Source organism: Medicago truncatula, chromosome 8 (genome assembly GCF_003473485.1).
Source record: "Medicago truncatula cultivar Jemalong A17 chromosome 8, MtrunA17r5.0-ANR, whole genome shotgun sequence".
Taxonomy (NCBI): domain Eukaryota; kingdom Viridiplantae; phylum Streptophyta; class Magnoliopsida; order Fabales; family Fabaceae; genus Medicago; species Medicago truncatula.
In genome coordinates, this window is record NC_053049.1 from 13,422,061 (window position 1) to 13,442,155 (window position 20,095).

The 20,095-nt window shown below is 33.0% G+C and overlaps 2 protein-coding genes across 7 annotated transcripts; both read right to left on the bottom strand.

Annotated features, from left to right (window-relative positions):
• Window positions 1-669: 669 nt before the first annotated feature.
• On the bottom strand, window positions 670-4,039 carry LOC11446329 (phosphopantothenoylcysteine decarboxylase). 2 transcript variants are annotated; one of them, XM_003627608.4, is made up of 3 exons: window positions 3,885-4,039; window positions 2,412-2,836; window positions 670-1,268 (listed from the first exon to the last, which is right to left on the bottom strand). In XM_003627608.4, exons 2-3 carry the CDS (start codon window positions 2,760-2,762, stop codon window positions 978-980), a joined length of 642 nt encoding a protein of 213 aa, XP_003627656.2. In that variant the 5' UTR covers window positions 2,763-2,836; window positions 3,885-4,039; the 3' UTR covers window positions 670-977. The 2 variants fall into 2 exon arrangements, with proteins under 2 accessions (XP_003627656.2, XP_024627434.1); XM_024771666.2 differs by having other exon boundaries at window positions 2,412-2,751; window positions 3,885-4,034.
• Window positions 4,040-6,575: 2,536 nt separating this feature from the next.
• On the bottom strand, window positions 6,576-19,042 carry LOC11443950 (putative acyl-activating enzyme 19). 5 transcript variants are annotated; one of them, XM_024773406.2, is made up of 17 exons: window positions 18,643-19,042; window positions 16,801-17,304; window positions 15,263-15,459; window positions 14,916-15,119; window positions 13,225-13,947; window positions 11,662-12,314; window positions 10,940-11,015; window positions 10,786-10,872; window positions 10,271-10,314; window positions 9,336-9,444; window positions 9,181-9,240; window positions 8,398-8,479; window positions 8,251-8,315; window positions 8,099-8,158; window positions 7,655-7,699; window positions 7,034-7,143; window positions 6,576-6,958 (listed from the first exon to the last, which is right to left on the bottom strand). In XM_024773406.2, the coding sequence occupies exons 1-17, from the start codon at window positions 18,959-18,961 to the stop codon at window positions 6,715-6,717; spliced, it is 3,582 nt and encodes a 1,193-aa protein (XP_024629174.1). In that variant the 5' UTR covers window positions 18,962-19,042; the 3' UTR covers window positions 6,576-6,714. The 5 variants fall into 5 exon arrangements, with proteins under 5 accessions (XP_024629174.1, XP_039684808.1, XP_039684809.1 ...); XM_039828874.1 differs by lacking the exon at window positions 18,643-19,042 and adding an exon at window positions 18,270-18,503; XM_039828873.1 differs by having other exon boundaries at window positions 6,817-6,958; window positions 7,655-7,682.
• Window positions 19,043-20,095: the final 1,053 nt, after the last annotated feature.

A 20,095-nucleotide genomic window follows, 5' to 3' on the forward strand; every position in this document is an offset into this window, starting at 1 on the left:
GCAAAGAAAAGTTCTACCTCTCGGCCAAGTCAAAGCTCTGGACATCCAGTCAAAACATTTTACTTGAAGTCAACGTTCTGGACAAGAAGCCTAAAGCTCTGGACCTTGACGAGCTATATGCCATAGATAAAGACAAGACTTTGTGTCAAGATTAAGGTCAACTATGTATAAGTCAATGTTGCGTTCATGCCTCTAGGCCGAGGTCCTCTGTACCAGCTTTGATTCAAGAATTCGTTAATGATGCATGCAATGACTCTTTACTTAGAAAGGAAAATTCTATCCGACTTATGCAAGGATTATGTTCCAAACTTGTGCAAATAGTATTGTGTTTCATATACTATATATTTTTTGACTTTTAATTGTGATTAATAAGCTTACGGAAAAAAGTGTCAGGATATACACTTATAAAATACTAAATTCTAGCCATTAGGCTACCTGATAAAAAAAAAAGTACCGAATAAACACAATGGGTGTATAAAACATTTTCAACTTATTTTCATAGAGTTCCATGTGTAACTCCTGAATAAACATCCAATTAACTTCCGTTTACTTTATGAGATCTAGTAATTTCGGATTCATAATTGTAAAAAATTCATCAACCGAAGAAAAGATCATAAAATATGTTTACATGTACTCTCGAAAAATTGTGAAAAGACAAATAAAAATTGGTTGAAGTAATTTGAGGTCATTCTACAAACAAGGAAACAATCATATGTTTGCTAAAATTCAATAAGAAAATATTTTACACGACCAAATATCCAAAAGGGTGTGTATACAAACCTCACCCTCTGAGCCATAAAAGGAGAATATAGCACATCCATTTACACTATTACACACCACCTAAGATCAAAGTTGTCGTAATGTAAGAGAAACACAGAATTCTAACAACAACTAAGCAATAAAATAGCATCGATTTATCAAGGGGTCAAGAGAAGTCCTAGTAAACCATATTCATACTTGAACAGTGGTTAATGTCACTAAACATCGCCGTTACCTTGCTGAGCCTTTGACTCATAAAAGAGCCTTACAGTTGAGTAAATGGTAGAAGGTTCAGCCATTGCACCATTGCCATAATCCCCACAAGCTAACCTCTTTGTAACAGGTGGAATGAGAGAAATACCAAGCTCGTCAATGGAGATGAGATGCCGCTCTGTGAAAGGATTGTTCCACATAAAAGTGTTCATGGCTGGTGCAACAAAGAATGGCTTGCTGTAGTCCCAGGCTCGCACGATACATGTGAGTAGATTGTCACACAATCCTCCAGCAATCTACAACAGCAAACATTTTAAGTTATAGACACGAAAAAAGTTGCAATTTCAATTACTTAAGTATAATAGAAACATGCATGTAACCATACATAAGATGTACATACAAAACTGAACATTATATGTTAGGATTATAGAATAGAGGGAAATTAGAGTAATTAGTTATTTGTTTAGTTAGTTCATAGTCACATGATTTGCAATTCACATTGGTACCGGTACAAGTACAGGTTCGCGGTACACGACATGTCAAGAATTCGGTGCATTTCACTGTTTATTTATTTAATTTTTATTTTATAGTTCAAACCGTTTTTTTCTCAACCAATCAGCGTTATCCTTTCTTTGCTTTATCCCAATATGTAGAAGTACCCGAATTTGGTACTTGCGAATTGGTTCGCGCCTTCTCGGTTTTCTTCCTAGTGCACGAATTATGTTACTATGAGTTAATTATCTAGGTTTAAGGTTGTTAGTTAGATTTCTATCTAGGTTTTGTTTTCTGTTGCATTTTCTGTTATAGGTTAGTTGATATGGATCCTTACCCATTATCCTTTTCTTTTGTAACAGAAGGTCTATAAATACAACCTTCTTCCCTTAGAAAAGGATCTTTGACATATATCTTAGTTGTAATTGGTTTTATAACCAGTGCAGGAGAACTTGCTCCTTTGTTATTTCTTATAATCAAAAGTGTTTTTTCTTTTGGATCCAACTCTTGGGTTGCTAACATTATATAACGGATAGGAACACATCATCACACAAACTTGCCGGAACTAAGCAATTGAAAAGTCTTTAGAAGCCTATTACCTTTCTAAAAACATTTTCAGTTTCAATTTCTAAAATTTGTGTTCAGTTTAAATTACTAACAAGGAGATTGAAGACTTATGTAGTAAACCATTGTGATAGACAGAAAATGGAAGACAGGCTAGGGAAAATGCATTTTTAGAAACAATACAAACAGTGGTTTAGCATTTTCAAAATTTATGAAAAATGTTATCTCTGTTTCAAAAAATTGTAAAAGAAAACGGTGAAGAAAAGATTTGATCATGGAAGTAAACGGGCCTTTAATGTGCAGTGAAATACAAGCCATTGATTTGATCATGCATCTATGTAGACAGAATAGATAAAATAAGCCAATATTTATCAATTAATTACCTTGCCAAGAGTGTTTGCTGACAATGGAGCAATGACCATGATATCAGCCCATTTGCGAAGCTCAATGTGAAGCACACTATCGCCTAGTTTCTTCCAACTAGACCATTCATCGTCGTCCGTATACAAAATCACATCTTTGGGAATCGCTGTTCTTTCAATAAAATGCAAAGACGATTTTGTGGCAACAGCTCTTACTTCTGCCCATTCAGAGAAACAATGACAAAGATTTGCAAATTTAACCGCAGCAACACTTCCACTAGTAGCGAGTAAAATCCGAGGCTTCCTGGGGGCAGCAGCATTGACTGACATATTCTCTCCAACTGAACTCACAGGTTCTGGGCTGGCCATCATCAATCAGAGATTTCAACAAAGATCTTAAATATCCACCATTCAAACAGGAGTTTCAGCTTGCTCATAAAACAAACCTTCAAATTGGTAACGTAAAAACCCTTTAGAGGACAGTACATAATGAACTGAATTGAACAAAGTCCATTTAAAAAAGATTCCTTAGTTATTAAAATTGAAATTTTGAATATAGATGAATCTAATGGACAGCGAAACACCGAACCTAAAATGTACGTATATTCTATTATAAAGCACGGATACATACACAGACACGGCACAAACAGTGAGATGCAGACACCTATAATAATTTGAGAAAATCACATAATTCAATGTAATCATATATGTCGGTGTCGGACACACTCCGTGCGTTCATAGTATACTGTACTAATTAAAATATATGTTTTGAAAGAAGAATTCATCATAAGTTTCTTTACATATTACTACTACATGGTTAAAATACCAAATCATAAACCAACTTCTAAATGACATGAGTTTGTCAAAGCCACCTACCATCTATTTGTCCTGTTAAACTGAAATATAAACTTAAGCTAATGAGATAAAATCTCCATAAGAGGTAGGACTTATATCCAAAATATACGAGCATTGTTAAAACATTTTCAGTATGTCATAATTTCTGTTGTGTGATTTAAGTCTTTTCCCTTAGCAATGTAAACAGGATTAAAACTTGATAATCCCACTTGAAGCATCCCCTAGTATGACTCACACTCTCTTAGCACAATTCATAACTTCCAATTAGTGCTTCATGTTTTGCATAAATCTCATGGTCAATTGGTGTTCTATTACATTATACTGTGACGTAATTTGATCCATGAAGCCGAGCCCATTTAGCGGGATAAGGCTTGGTTGTTGTTGTTGTTGTTGTTGCCTTTGACAGTTTTACAATCAATGATAATCATATGATTGCGCACTAACGCTCATATGAACATCAACTTGAGTACTTGTGAATTTCAAACTAGTATGCACCTAAAATCAAAATACATTTTCCTAACCCTCTACCATCATTGAAAAGTGTAGGAAAATTCGAAATAGAGGACAAGTGTGAAGAGCATTTTCACAAACAGTTTAGATGCAATATCTAAAACTAAAAAAATGAGTAAAGATTCTGACCTCAAACAAAAGCGAAAGGAATTCTTAGATCTTCAAAACCCTTGCTTCCCGTCTCGTGTGTCGTGTTTTGTTTCAAAGCAACACAGAGATCTGCGCTCCAGGAAAAACAAATCCTTTTGTAAATTATAAGAGGGAAGACTTTTTTATTTTTTTATTTTTATTTTTTTGTTTTTTCTTCCCTTTTATAAATTTCTTTACCTAAATAAGGTGTATTAAACGGTTGAATTAATAAATTTGTTTCTTTCGTGAGCATATCTCAGTTGGCAGGTAAATGCGTTGTTATATGTAGAGGTTGTGATTCGAATCTCGACCGCCCCACTTATTCACCTTAAAAAAAAGGTGAATTCTAACCACCAGACTACTTGACAAAAAAAAAAGTTTGAAATTTACGTAACTATTACTAAAATTAATTTAGACTGGTGCTAGTCACACCCCAAAAAAAACAAGTTACACCTAAATTTATTTAAAATTTTACAATAATATCAAAATTGCCCTCTTCGTGTAAATTTTTAAAAACTCATCTTTTATGATCATTCTGAACCCTTACCATTTCATCCACAAATTATCATAGATGTGAAACCAATATCTGAATCAACATCTTTGTTATTGATCTGTACTATATTCATAAAGGTTAGTGAATTTCATTTTCGATGAGTTTCTATTTGTTTATTGTTTGTTTTAGTATGAGATATGTCTGTCAATTTGATTTTAAGTGAGAGGTTAGTGTAAATTAAGTTTACGTGTATGTATATAAAAGGGATTAGTGTAGTTTACGTATCTAGGTTAATGTAAATTCAAGTTTACATATGTTCAATTTAGGTTAGTGTAAATTCAGTTTACTTACGTTCAATCTAGGTTAATGTAAATTAAGTTTACTTATGTTCAATTTAGGTTAATGTAAATTTAGTTTACGTATGTATATAAGAGGTTAGTGTAAATTCAGTTTCCTTACGTTCAATCTAGGTTAATGTAAATTCAGTTTACTTACGTTCAATCTAGGTTAATGTAAATTAAGTTTACTAACGTTCAATCTAGGTTAATGTAAATTAAGTTTACTTATGTTCAATCTAGGTTAATGTAAATTTAGTTTACTTACGTTCAATCTAGGTTAATGTAAATTAAGTTTGTAAATTCAGTTTACTTACGTTCAATCTAGGTTAATGTAAATTAAGTTTATTTATGATCAATTTAGATTAATGTAAATTAAGTTTACTTATGTTCAATTTACGTTAATGTAAATTTAGTTAATTTGAAATTTTTATTTTAGTTAAAGGGCATATTAGTCATTCTGAGGTGTAACTTGTTTTTTTTTTTTGTGTGACTAGCACCAGTCATTAATTTACCCTCGGGGTATCAATGTATTTAATGTGGATTTTTCATTTGAGTCTTTTTAACCAATGCTCCAAGGACAATGGTTAATGAATCACTAAATGGAAATTTTGTCTTGAAAACATAAGTTTTTACTTTTGATTAAATAATGATTACACCGCTTTTTATATACTCGAATTTACTTGTTTTAGTTGATTAAATCAATGCCCATGGAACACGTTAACATTCTCTTTTTCATGTAGTATCGATGAATGGTGTATTTGAAAAAAAGAAAACAATAAATGCATTTAAAAATTTGTTGAGGGTCTTGTATTTAAAGATAAAAGTTTTTTTTTAAATCGTCTCAAAAAAATGTGGATGTTATAAACTACTTGCTGGAATTTTGTTCATTAAATTGTGCATTTGTTTTTGGTGTTAGGTTAACACTCCCTCCGTCCCAAATTCTATGACGTTTTAGTCTTTTCACACATATTAAGAAATGCAATTAATATTGTGTGGAAAAAAGATATTATGAGTTGTTTTACAAAATTGTCCTTAATAAATAATATGGGAAAAATAAATGAAAGAATTGAAAGAAGAGAGAGTAATAAATAGCTAAGGTTATAATAGGAAAAGTAACATTAATGTTGCATTGGTATTGTAAAGCGACATATAATTTGGGACAAAATTTTTTCCCTAAAACGACATACAATTTGGGACGGAGGGAGTAAGAGAAATGGATCATAATTATTTAGAGTTTAGTCGAGAAATAAATGAAGTCTGATCAAGAATTGTCTTACCTGAGTCGAATTTAAGTTTTTATGAACGATTCGTTCTATTAAGTGTGATTTTTAGTCGAGAGATAAATAAAATCTGATCAAGAATTCTCTTAAAACCCACTTGGATTGGCCTAGTGGTATTGGCTTGGAACCTGGAAGTGTGCTCCTCCTCAAGGTTTCAGGTTCGATCCTCTCTGGTGCCAATTTGAGGGGTTAGTTTAGCTTCTTCAAAAAAAAAAATTCTCTTAAGTTCTTATGAGTCAAATCAAGAATTGTCTTACATGTAGCTCATTTTTTTTTTCATGATTTTTTTATGGTAATGGGATGATGCCGGAATACAAAACAGAGAAGATCTTTAGATTCGAAAAACACTTAGAAATATATTTCCACTTGGCTCCCTCCAAGGACACCAAAGGGGCTCAAACTCAAGGATCTCCAAATTCAAAGTCTGTTTCCACTTGATCTCTTACATGTGATTTTTTTTCCCTGTTAATTATCTATTTTATAAATAAATAAATAAATAAATAGAAAATAACATTATTTTGGTATAAGTAAAGATAACAAATATATATATATATATATATATATATATATATGGTGCTCGTGCATGAATTTCATTTATTTATATTTGTAGTAAATATGAGCTACCAAAGTTGGTAGGAGTCTTCTAGCATGAATTTCGTAGATTTGAGAACTTAACACACATACAACCAACCACCTATTATAGTTCAGCAAAATCTCAACTAGACAAGGTTTTGACTTTCATGTTGCTTTGGAATTTCTAGAGCAACACAGTACAAGTAGTCATCTCTACAGCCAACAAAAATCCGGCCACCTATCATTAAAGGTGAAGAGAATATATCCCCCGGCAACTTAAGTCTTGCAAACTCTTCCACCTCGCTTTTTAGATGATTTGTATTTTCGGAGAAATTTGTGTTCACTCGAAGAATGTGTATGCCTCCAGAACTAGAACAAGCACAAATTAACCTGAAAACGACAAAAAAATGTTTGAATTTGATAGCTGATATTGTCTCTTTAACTGAGAAAACAAACTAGGCTAACCTGTCTGAAGTGTGGGAGGCATCAGCCTCCAGCTGCAAGTGCTCGTCAACATAAGCAGATGCAGTAATTGGATCTCCAACGTTGTATTCCCATATTAGATCTCCCTTTTCCTGGTATTAATCCAACATACGGAATAAAACAAACATTATTAACCGAAACAAAATCATTTTTTTATCACTGTATAAGTACTACATGGGACAACGACCTAACAATAGGTTTTTCCCTAAATTCTCCCCTCATAAAATTCTAGTCTCACATCCTATAAAAAACTCAATTTCATGAATTTTGTGACTTCTTAACATTTAAAAGTATTTCATTTCATATTGCAAATGCATTATAAAATATCTGAACGTTTGGATATGTTCCGGATGGAAGAAAATTTACAGCCAGTACAGATTTGCTTAATTTAGAAACAGAGAGACTTGATTAGATAAATAAAAACTAGAGAGACCAATATTGAATATAGTTCAAATTAGAGAGAGAGAAAAAAAAAAAATTCAATCAGTTCAAACTTCAAAGTAAAAAAGTTGCTGAACATGATGAATCTGTACAGTCAAAAGTTAAATTGACCAAAAAGATGGCAAGGAAAAAAAAGGAACAAGTTTATCTGCTGGTTCTCACCAGTTTGAATGAGTACACACTTCCATTTCTGCAACATACAAGCACCTACGGTGAAATAAAAGAATAATAATATAAATACATGATTTGTCAATCATTTAGAATAACTGTAATGCTAATAATATACCCAATAATTAATTACACCAATACCGAGACTTCACAGTGACACAAATACGCTTTACTTCGCGGATGCACTACAGGTATTAAATTGAGTGAACCAGACCCAAAACACTTTCCTTATTACTAATTATGAACATACTACAGGCTAAACAGAAGCCAACATTAATTTTCACAATTTTTATTGACCTTGACAAAATATGAACATACTACAGGCTAAACAGAAGCCAACATTAATTTTCACAATTTTTATTGACCTTGACAAAAGGATGTGAAGAGTTAAAAGGTAAAAAACAAATATTTGTAAAATCCATGTAGAGAATAATTGACCTCGTGAGGATTAACAGAAGGTATGCACGGGCCAGCAAATATTGGACCACCAGTTGTTTTCTGAACAAAATTTATTGACAAAAAAGGCACGTTAAAATTACTTCCTTCATCAGGGAACAAATTGCAAATATACGAAGGTTCATACTTCATACCTTCCAAACTATAGATCCGTTGGGATCCAATGCAAGAACATGGCCATCTACCAAGCAACATATTACTACACAAATAGGAAAAAGGGTTACCGGTCTAATGAAGAGTGATTGACACAATCATCAAAAGGAAGAGTGCATGACACATACCAGTTCCATTTTTGGTGACAGCCAGAGAACCAAACACGGGAACTTCTAATTCAAGTAGCCACAGTATACTAAATGGCGAACCCTGAATTTAGTAAAGGAATACTTTAGTCGGAATTAAGATCAATTGTTCAATTAACTTGAACATGTAGGCGGCTTCAATAGATATATATTCATGCATCTAATGATAAATAAAAGGATGAATCTCCTGTGTCAGCAAAGAAACCTTAATCTTTTCTTTTCATTCCCTTTTATAATTTTTCTTGTCCATTTATATTGGATCACTAGAGATTTAAAAGCTGTTCCGCGTTAAAAAATTAAGCAAAACAAAACATGTTCTAATTTATACCAGATTTGTCATAAACCAAAATGGATGAACAATTAATTTAGTTCCATTAAGCTGTTTTCATTTATTCCATGCTGATGGTTAATCATTAGTTCAACTGATTAACTCCTTAGTCTTTAGTCATCCAGTAAAAGGCAAGCTAAGAAGTTTTTGTTGATTAACCATACCCAGTGGATAAGCCTTCTCAATATCAGTTTTCAGTATAAACATCGAATATCATAGTTCAGAGTTTGTTACCAACAAATCAAAACTTTTGAATCCACTCGGAAGAAGCTCACATATCTAATATAGTATTTTATTATTTAACAATAACCCAAACCTAAAATCTGAAATTTGGGTATCAAGAGAAGGGGCAGTCTATATCAGTAAAAAATTGAAGTCTCCAGAAAGAAATATATATTTTTTGCAAGTATGTTAATAGATTTATGAATTGATCGTACTGATATTGATACCGCTGTTATACGACCACCAGTAGAGGCCACATAAAGCAAGCCACGAACCTACATGAAACATTAGTACAAAAGGTTAAGAACTCAGTATAAAATGTTTAACTAACCAATATAGATTTATTATGTCCTTAAGAAGTGAAATTCACCTCATCAATTGCAGGTGATCCGTATATACTGCCTCCACATGACAGCTTATAGACACAACAATGATTTTTGTAATCGAGAGCGTATAAGGTATGATCATACGAGCCACACCTGTATAAACATTAAACCATGCTGAAAACTTTCCAATCAAGCTACATATAGCAACTTTTTTTAACATAGGTTATGTACTTCTGACAATAAAAGATGTTTAAACATGTGCTTTTCACCCATAGTTAGTCCAATATAAACATGGAAGAGTATTATAAAAAAAAATCATTCAAGAAATGAATTCAAAGGGCTACAGGGGACAGAGCAGATGATATCTTCCAAAACAGAACAGTCAAGAAACAACAAGAGTCAAGAAAAAAAAATATGAATTCAAAGGGAAGCACATTCTACAGCAAACATAGTCCCACTGGAACTCAGAATTTCTGAGAATATGAAGTCCTAAAATATGTTATAAGATCTTGAATATTATCTTAGAGTATCTTAAATTATCATGATATTAGTTTCCTATCTTCGTGTATCTTAGACCATCTCTTGACTATATTTTGTTATCATCACCTATAGACTATTTCCTGTTTAGTTAGGATTTGGATCCGAATTAGTATAAATAAGGGTTACAACTTCGTCTTTTTGTATAAAAAATCATAAACATTAATCATATCAAACCATATTGATAATTGTAACCAAAAAAACCATATTGATAATTCCTTTGCCAAAAAAAAACTACATTCATAATTCAAAGTCTTTATTCTTTTCCTTCCCTTTTTATCTAAAACCTATAAGGCTATAACGTCAACACTAATTTTAGCACAAACTGTTAGATACTTAAATCAAATATGCACCATAGATCAACTCATCCACGGAAATAACGATATACAGAAAGTCTGCAAAATCACCTGAATACATAGAAAGAGAAGCAAAAAAGAATTACCAGATCAATTGTCTGCATGTGTCTACAATTGGCTGTGATTTAACCTTCAAGAGTTTGAAACATAAATTAGACATTGACCACAAGGGGGGGGGTTATAACCACGTGACCTAAAATGAAAATAATGAGATAAATGATGCTAGGTACTAGGCACAACATGGAGAGGAAAAAATAGAAAAAGTACCAAATAAAAGGAATGTGAAAAAAACCAAGAGTGCAGGACTGCTATGTCTCTGCATACCATCAAAAATGAAATTTCGAAGAATCAAATATTATTTTATTATTATTTCACTTGTAGATTTTGGTTGATAAAAACAAAAGGTTTTCACTGAAGGTAAAAATTTAACAGGTGCCTGTCAATCTGTTTTCCAGTTCCTTCTGCAATCACTACATCCCTTCACATGATATGCGTGGTAATAACAAAAAATAACTTGACTTAAGAAAACCTAAAACCTTCAGGAAGACACCATAAAACCTCAAAGAAGAAAAAACAAAATTACAATGTTAAAACTAGATACCTCACCAGATGTTTGAAAAATCCAACAGATGTGTCCATTCCAAAAATCAAGAAAATAGATTTTCCCCATGTAACATCCAACAACTACCTACAGAAATACGACATGTTAGAACAAATGGATAGAATCTTGTAGTACTTAACAATTGAACACTTGCCTGGGAAAAATCAGAAACAATCGCTGCTGTACATTCAATCCGACCTTCTAGTTTGATCTCCCACTGCATAGAACCACTAAACCAATTATTAAGCAGCAGCAGCAGCTTGAGTAGTTTTAGAAAAGAAAATATATACCAAATTCTACTAAACTTCTTTTTATAGATATAGCATCAACAGTGCATAGTGCTGCTATGATTCAATGATTTACATTTTACCCTTGCTGAACATATATAGGATCAGTTTGGTAAGCAAACATGCAGTTTCTATTTATCCGCTACAAAGCATGATAGCATGAACATATCTAATAGTGAAAGAAATTGTGAAAAACAGTAAAAGTGTGGCAAAGTGTGGCAGATAGTCTCAGAGAAAAGAGTGTAAGCAATCTTCTCATTCTTTCATGTAAAAGAAATCTATATCACTTGATGCATTTTACGAAAAAATAGGTACTAAGATGTAAATATGGTATGTGATCTACATCATTCAACAATCTGTACAAATAAATTTTTAAGAGTTCATGAAATCGTCATGATGCCAAGGGTACAATATTGGTTCAAATTAGATTTAAAAAATTGTCATTGGTGGTATTATAATTTTTCATTAAACCCTGGAGATTAAACTATAAAATGAAGAATTCAAATATAAACATTTATTGGTTTAAGATCAATAACATGAGAAGCACTATGCGATAAAACCATTTATACTAACTATATTTTGTTTATACCTTCTAACATTTATGCAGAGAAATTTGTGTGAGTGAGATCCAATGAATAAATACAAATCTGATCCTTTTGAGACAACCATGGGTGAAGCATCAACACAAGATTCCATGTAAACTTTCCAAAAGCTCTTCATGTGACCTCTGCTTCCTCTTGGAACATTGGATGACCAAGTTGTTTGGTGTGTATCCATTACAGAAGTTTGCCCTTTATACAACACCTTGTTGCAGCGGCTAAATGAAGATGATGAGAATATTGCAAGGGAATGCCAAGGAAACGGTTCATCTCCCCCTGATGTAACAACATCTGTAGAACCCCTTTTTAATCGCTTAAAAGGGAACAAAACATCAACTTTATCTTTGGGAATCATCCTTGACTCAAGAGGAAATGAACTTTCAGTAAGATTGGAAGAAAAATCGTTATTTTGTATGTCGGTGTCTAATTGCAAACAATTATCCAACCTATTATGCAAAGAGCATGATCCTCTTTTATGGAGAAGAGCCATACAAAGCTTAAAAGGAGATGGATAGTAGTAAAGAAATCTCAAGTCAATCCCCAAATTGTGAGCAACATGTGCAGCAGATAGAGAGTTGCCACCCATAATAAAGAAATCATCGTCATTGCATAACTTTTCAACCAGCAAAGCATCGTGAAATATCTGTTAAAGCCATCATCAGATCAAAAACTTTTGATAGACACAATGCTTTTTACATAAATAGTATAGGAGCCAGCAAGTTACATTTACATGCATAGACATGTACAAACGGAATATATAGAAGTAACATGTCTCATTATATTACAGAGTCATAGGTTCATTCATTATTTGTAATGCATCATAGATCATCTAAGGAAAGACTTAATCAGAGAGCAGACAGCAATTGCTTTATGAAAAAAGAATTTATTAGAGAGAAAAGGGGTAAACAAAATGAGAAGGCCCAAAAGGAAAACAAGCAGTTACAGATGTGTAAACAAAACGAAGCATGCTTGAAAAGATCTGAACAAGCTGAGCTATAAATTATTCCTTCTGAAATGGAGAAAAAGAGGAGAACAGGGGATCCTCTAAAATGAGAGAGCCGATATACAAAACCATCACATACAGATGTCTAAACAAAATGAACATGCTTGAAAAGATTTGAACAAACTGACTTATAAATTTGTTCTTCTGAAACAAAATATTGTCTAGAAATGGTTTTCACCTCTCAACACTGCCTCATTAAAATACCTCAGGATTACAATGGGGACAAAGCACAAAAAGTCATACCTTGTGCTGAAATTGTAAGTTGCAATAACTACATTGTTGCTATAGCGGGTTGTATTCTTACTTCCATTAAATTTTTCATGGGTTTGGCTAACAAGCAGATAACTAAATTTTTATTATGAAAAGTAAGACGACGGGCACAAACACAATTCCCATCCCCCCATATAAATCTCTTTTCCTCTTCATTTGTGGTTGTGTGCATTCATTGCCAATGGTGATTAGATTTTCAGAGAAGAGAACTGGGCAACAGTACCTAGTATACAGTCTCCCCCATAATAATGCTGAGCTATATAAAATACTGAAACTATACCTTTTTAATAAGTTGCAGAAGATTGCTGCAGCTAATATTACCAACTTTATCCTTGACACTCTTGGTCAATAATGCTGAGCTAACCAACAACTCATAATTAACCTTGCCACTAGAAGAGATGGGAAATGATTCTGTAAAGATGAAACGGTTGGGGAGCCAAACTGATGGAAGTTTGTTAATCATCCAACTTCTGATTGCAGGTACCAATAACTCACCCAGTTGTTGTTTGTCCTTCAATATTATAAAGGCTTCAATAAACACAAGCTCTGCTTGAAGATTTCGACAAACTACAGCAGCATCATTTATATTTGGATGTTCCCTTAACAAATTTTCAACTTCTTCCAGGGAAATACGTTGCCCATGGACTTTTACAATACGGTCTTTTCTTCCCAAGAATATAAAATCACCACTTGGCAACTGTTTGACTAAATCACCAGTTCTAAAGTATAATTCGCTTTGGAAAACATCAACAGAATTTTCACAACCATAATTTTGAGGCAATTTTACAAATCCTTCAGACATTATATCAGATTCATCGTAGTAACCCCTAAATATGCAAGAACCACCAACATATAGCTCACCCTCATTTGGTGCACCGTTTTCACCAATAAGCACTACATTGCAGTTAGTAATTGGTAAACCTATTGGAACACTTGTTAGCATTTCTTCCTTCAAAACCAATGGTATCCTCTTGCAATCAAAATATGTACAATCGCCGGAGACCTTAGTTAAAAAATGGATGGGGAAAAGAATTGTAAGACTAGAATAGCCAATGATAATGATAGAAAAGAATAGCAAAGTGCAATATGATAAGAACTGTGAAAATTCACATAAACAAATAAAATAACATAATCTACATTCAAATTAAAAGAAGAAAAATTAATGCATTAAATAAGACAAGTGCCAACCCAATGAAGATCCTTGTTACAAAATCTAACTACATAACTCAAGTTGCATTAAGTTCATCAAAACCAATGTGCCTTAGCTTTAGCCTATTCTTCACCTCTCCATACCATAGCTTGAATATTTGTTGTCTTGTCACCCCAAAAATAACCATAATACCCATGGTTGATATTTTACAAATAGCAAAAGAAATAAAAACAACTCAAAAGTCAAACAAGCATTACTCTCAAGTGGATAATGTGTCAACCAATTTTTATAAATCAAACCTACTCTATCACACCTTGATTAAACCCTCCATTGGTCTCTAATTTCCTACCATACCTTAATTAAACCCTCCAATATTCTCTAAATTTCTTATTTAGTGTTTTGAATTTAGTCATTTCATGGTTCCTCGACTTGGCATGTTGATAAATTAAATTTTCAATAGAGCAGCTGTTCCAGTGGTGATGAGAATAATAATTATGATGTATGGCAACTCTGTTTCTAACTAATTCACTTGGATTATAATATGTGTGGCTACATACCATCGGATTGCAGTAACAAAGCAAGAACAGTAGACAAGAAAGCAGCAACAACAATAATTCAAATTACCTTCATACATAGAAAAGAAACAATATCAAGTCAAATTATGTGCAAGAGTTTCAATGACGACATTGAATCTCACAAGTAGAAGCATTGAATCTATCAAGTAGAAGCATTGAATTTCATAACAAGAACCATACAGGAAATACAAAGTATGAACTTTCTTGCAAAAATCTCAAAGTAGAAGCATAGTTTTCTTCTCTAACCTCGGTACTTCCATATAAGTTCAAGATTGATGTCTTTGGTAATATAGTTGAAAGCGTCTCCCACAAGGTGTAAGGAAAAGTTTCACCACTTAGCACAAGCAATTTCAGTGAACTTTCGATACGCAAGTCGGTGTGAGTTTGCAATACAGGAAGAATTGTCCGTATTAGTGATGGAACAGCCGTAAGCCTATTAACAGAATAAGCCTGCAGAAGCATTTAATATTACAGGTAAGGGTAAGCAATTAAGTATAACTTCATCACTAGCTAATAGAGAATAATAGGAATGTAGAAGATCATTAATGGCAATACAGAAATCACAAAAGCTATAACGGGAATTACCACCATACCTGTAGAAAATCTATTATAGAATAAACATTTTCTTTGAGCTCGCTGAAAGGAGGAATAATTAATACACAAGCAGTCAAAATAGAGCTGAGAAATTCTTGGAGGTGGTCGATGAAGCTAATTGACGACTTAAACAACAATAGCTCCTGCCCCGTCAAAGGATACATTCCTTGCATCCATAAAAAGCGGTTTGAAAGACCTAGCAAGAATGTAAATCAAATTGTGATACAAGAATATACATATCCATTATAGAAAAATAACATTATTGATGATAGAAAAATAATATTATTGATCATAAACTTTTACTTTAAAAGCATAAGAATTTAGACAGAAACATTATTGTGTGGGATGAAAATAACTAAAATCAATCAATAAGAAATAAACAGTAACAATCAAGCCCACTCTCACTGGGTAGGATTGATTACATGGAACAATTGACACAGTGAGGCTCTATCGAAAACCAAAATTCCAATAAAAGGATTTTTTAGCAAGGTAGTTTAAAATGTTCCTATTTATGTTTTCATGCATATTCCTATTTGAACTGCTTTTCTCACTGAGCCTGTTATTGGTACTCTTCTCACATGACTAAACCATATTTACATGAATTTCAGTCATCTTCTGCATAGTGAGTGCTACTCAAATGTTTTCCTAAATATGTTTATTTCTAGTATATCTTCATGCATATATATACACCGATCTGCCTCAACATTTTTATCTCTACTAAACTTCTTTTTCACATGTTGGCACCTCATTATACATAGATCAGCATTGGTCCTGTAATAAAACTTTTTTTTATAGTTTGATAGGCACAATGTGATCGCAAATTACAGCTAATATGTTTCTCTATATCATTCACCCAGCTTGAATCCTATACATGACATCTCTATCGATCTCCACATGAATTAAGACCACATACAAGACTTGTTCATTTCCTTCCATATATTTACATATCAAACCTCATTATAAGCACTCTTTGAGAAAAAAATGTGTCCCTAAATATAAGCCCTTATACAAATTACTCGATGCATTAATTATTTTTTTCCTAAACATACCCCTAATTAATACTACTAACTTGTCTTGTCTTGAAATATGAAAGGTCAAATTTAATACACATACAAACAAAGGACAATTTAGTAATATTCACACACAAAATATGCACATTAATTGAACTGACAACTTTTCTTAAGAAATGTGAAAAAGACAAAGAAAGCTTAAATATAGAGATGGAGGGAGTATATAGTCTCCATGGTTCAACTCATTGGTGTAAAACTGAATGGATTTTCACACATGAGAATACATATAAACAGGATGTTGCTTCGTCCAAAAATGGGAGAACTTTTGAATATTGAACATCGATTTATTTCATACAAAGTTAAAAATTCTATGATCCAATAGGTGTTGAATATGATATGCTTCTTTTCATGTGTATCAAGGAAATAAGGAAGGTTAGGAAACTGACAAGTGCACAAGATAACATTTAAGTAAGTAAATCTTGTTTTCTGTAAAGTAGCAGCCGCAACAAACTATAGTAACAACTTACCTTGTTCGGTGCCACACACTCCTTTAGGCTTTCCAGATGAACCAGAAGTATACATCAGATAACAAAAAGATCTTTTCTTTTCATTGGAACAATGACATGCGAAATCTGTTGAAGAACTACATTCTTGAAGATTTTCTTCAATGGAGTATCTCAAAATAGGACAACTAATTAACTTTACCAGCCAATGCGATTCATCAAGCCGGTCCAAGTTACTTTTACTAAATGAAGATTGGGACCCTATAATGAGATCAACATTTGAAGAAGAAGCAACTGACAGTATCCTTTCGTTTGGCCAAAACGGATCCAAAGGCAAGAAGGCTTCCCCACACCTCAATACTGAGAGAACGGCAATAATATATTCAACAGAAGGAGGCATATAAATTCCCACTATCTTTGGCTTATACTCTTCAATGGAGTTAACATTTGATTCTGCCCTAGGCTTGACATTTTTCAAGGACTCGGATTTCTGAACAGTTCCCTCTTCACGGTGGACACCATCATTACCTACAGTAGAATACAGGATGCTCATAATCATTTCCCCATTCGAACATATAAAAAACTAATAGATTATGAAGAAAGAACAAACACAAATACGGCCACCAGAGACAACATTGACCCGTAGGCACAAGTAATAATTTCAGAAAATGGAAGTGATTGAACGTAACCGCACAGGTCTGTGTCGAGCGAGTGTCAGACACCAACACATGTCTGATACTTGGGTGTGTCTTTTACCTAAAGTGCCGGTGTTACAGAGCTAATAGATAGCAAACAATCAAAATAACAGCCAGTAAAGTGTTTGCAAAAACTTGTAAAGAGTGAACATTTGGAAAATCAAAACCACGTATTTCATTAACTTTATAATTATTAAATAATGAGACATAAAATGAGAGATTTTCGCAATAATCGCTTCCTTTACTCGATTTGACAAATTTATTGGTTCTTTTCCTTTCCTTCCAAACAAAATATACCCTAAATTAGCTTCATCACCAGAATGGGTCACATGACGTGAACAAGGTCATGCAAGGAGAGGGAAACACAAAAACCTTACTCGGCACACCCACAACATGCTCACACGAAAAACTCACGCTGAGATAATTCATTCACAATATTCTCAATTGAAGCTTCCAATTACAATTAAAAACTAACTCACCACTACTTATATCCCTAAATATAAGCCTCATTTCAAATTACTTGGAGCCAGTTTGGATCGACCTTTTAAGCTTACCTACTGGCATAAGCACTTGTGAGACTATTTGCAAGAGTTTATGGTAACAACTTATGACATGTCCACAAGTTGTTTTCAGCTTATTTCCATAAGCTTTGCATGACAGTTTATGAAAGCAGTTTGACATTATTTTATATTTGGTTATATAAATAACTTAAATACATAAGCGCTTATTATATAAGTGCTTAGTTAACCTTTTTATCCATCTATAAATGCTTAATAAAAAGACAAAGGAATTAACTACCTATGTAACAAAAGTTCCATCATCAGGTGAATAACAAACCTAGAGATTCAATTACTCTATAACACCGACACTTTTGATCAAAGACATATCATGTCAGTGATCAACACCAACACATTTGTGATTACATAAATTATGATATTTTCACTAATCATTATCAATGTCGACATATCAGTATCCGTGTATGTGTCTCTGCTCCACAGGTCAATTATCGATACAAAGTTGGGATGACACATATGCAAGGACACTGATAAAGCTTCTGCGTAAAAATTAAAACAAAACAAAAAAAAAACTAAAAATATCAGAGAAAACACTTCAAAAACTAACTGAGAAATTAACTAACTAACTCTCTAACTAAATTTCCGTTATAACGAACCTTGAGATTTGGCTGTAATCAGGTGCGGGTCATGAGCACCATGAAGAATAGAGCTTAGACGAGAACTAAGAGAACGAATGGAGTCTAAGAGTTGAGAGTAAGTGAAAGAACGGTCACCGTGGTAGAACGGCGGGGAGGTGGAATCGACGCGCTGTTGTAAGAGCGTGGTGAAGTCTTGGTTGAAGTTTGGGGAGGTGGAATTTTGGCGGGAAAGGTTGGCGACGCCGGAAGCGTGGATTACGGCGATTTTGTTTGGGTTTGCGGTGGCTGTTTGGAAGAATTCGTGTGAAATGCAGCAATACGGTGTTTCTGAGGTCATAGTTATCGTTCATCTGTTTTCTTGTGAGTGTGGTGGTGGCTGTTTGAAGGGGTGGCGATGGTTACTCAAGTAAATCATCAATTGCGAGTAAATAGTCAATTTCTCCCCTGAAATTGTAAGTTTCATTAATTACCCCTGAAATTAACAAAACTTCAATTACCCCCTGAAATTTCACAACGTTAGTCAATTTACCCCTCCGTCAAATTTTTCTGTTAGTGAACATGACGTTTTGCAAATACCCCGTTGAAGTTTTGCACTTATATGCAAAATGCCCCCAAACTTAAAAATTTATATTATTTTTTCTTAAAAACAAACAATTAATAGTTAAATATTAAAGTTAACTATTAATTTTGGAGTTTGGAAAAACTACATACATATATACATCAAAATAGGGAAAAATGTGTATTTTTAATATGACAATAATGGTTATTTCTAATAGACAAATTATTATTTTTAGAGGTTTATAAACAAATTAATAATCAGATTTAAATTTATATTTTCTCCTTCACCATCTTAGTCTTTTAACTCTCCAACTCCTTCAACAATTTGCTCAAACCATTTAAACTACACAACCCCCAATATTAATCCACAAATCATCCCATTATTGTCACTTTAAAAAATACATATTTTTCCCTATTTTGGAGCCTATTTTGATGTATATATGCATGTAGTTTTCCAAAATTCCAAAATTAATAGTTAGTTTTAATATTTAACTATTAATTGTTTGTTTTTAAGGAAAAAATAATATAAATTTTTTAAGTTTGGGGGGCATTTTGCACATAAGTGCAAAACTTCAAGGGGGTATTTGCAAAACGTCATGTTCACTAACAGAAAAATTTGACGGAGGGGTAAATTGACTAACGTTATGAAATTTCAGGAAGGTAATTGATGAAACTTACAATTTCAGGGGGGAAATGACTATTTACTCCATCAATTGCACTCGTGTTTTTTTTTCTTCTTGTCTTGTCTGTAAAGTCACTATAAAATTAAATTTTTTTTTTCAAAGTCATTTTTGTTTTTTTTCTAAATGTTCTCAATTAAATTATGAGCAATGCTATATGGTACGATTAATTTCACGTACGAAAACTGACGAATGCACAAATGTCTAGTTTTAAAGGAATAAAAAACCAGATT

Bases quoted from the DNA above. Each gene is read 5' to 3' on its own strand.
- LOC11443950 (XM_024773406.2), bottom strand. From the start codon at position 18,961: ATGACCTCAGAAACACCGTATTGCTGCATTTCACACGAATTCTTCCAA. The intron at 15,460-16,800 runs GTAAGTTGTTAC...CATTCTTGCTAG, and splicing joins AGTGTGTGGCACCGAACAAG to GTCTTTCAAACCGCTTTTTA. The intron at 7,700-8,098 runs GTCAATTATTCT...ATTTCACCGTAG, and splicing joins CTTCTGTTAATCCTCACGAG to GTGCTTGTATGTTGCAGAAA.
- LOC11446329 (XM_003627608.4), bottom strand. From the start codon at position 2,762: ATGATGGCCAGCCCAGAACCTGTGAGTTCAGTTGGAGAGAATATGTCA. The intron at 1,269-2,411 runs GTAATTAATTGA...TTGCTGTTGTAG, and splicing joins CAGCAAACACTCTTGGCAAG to ATTGCTGGAGGATTGTGTGA.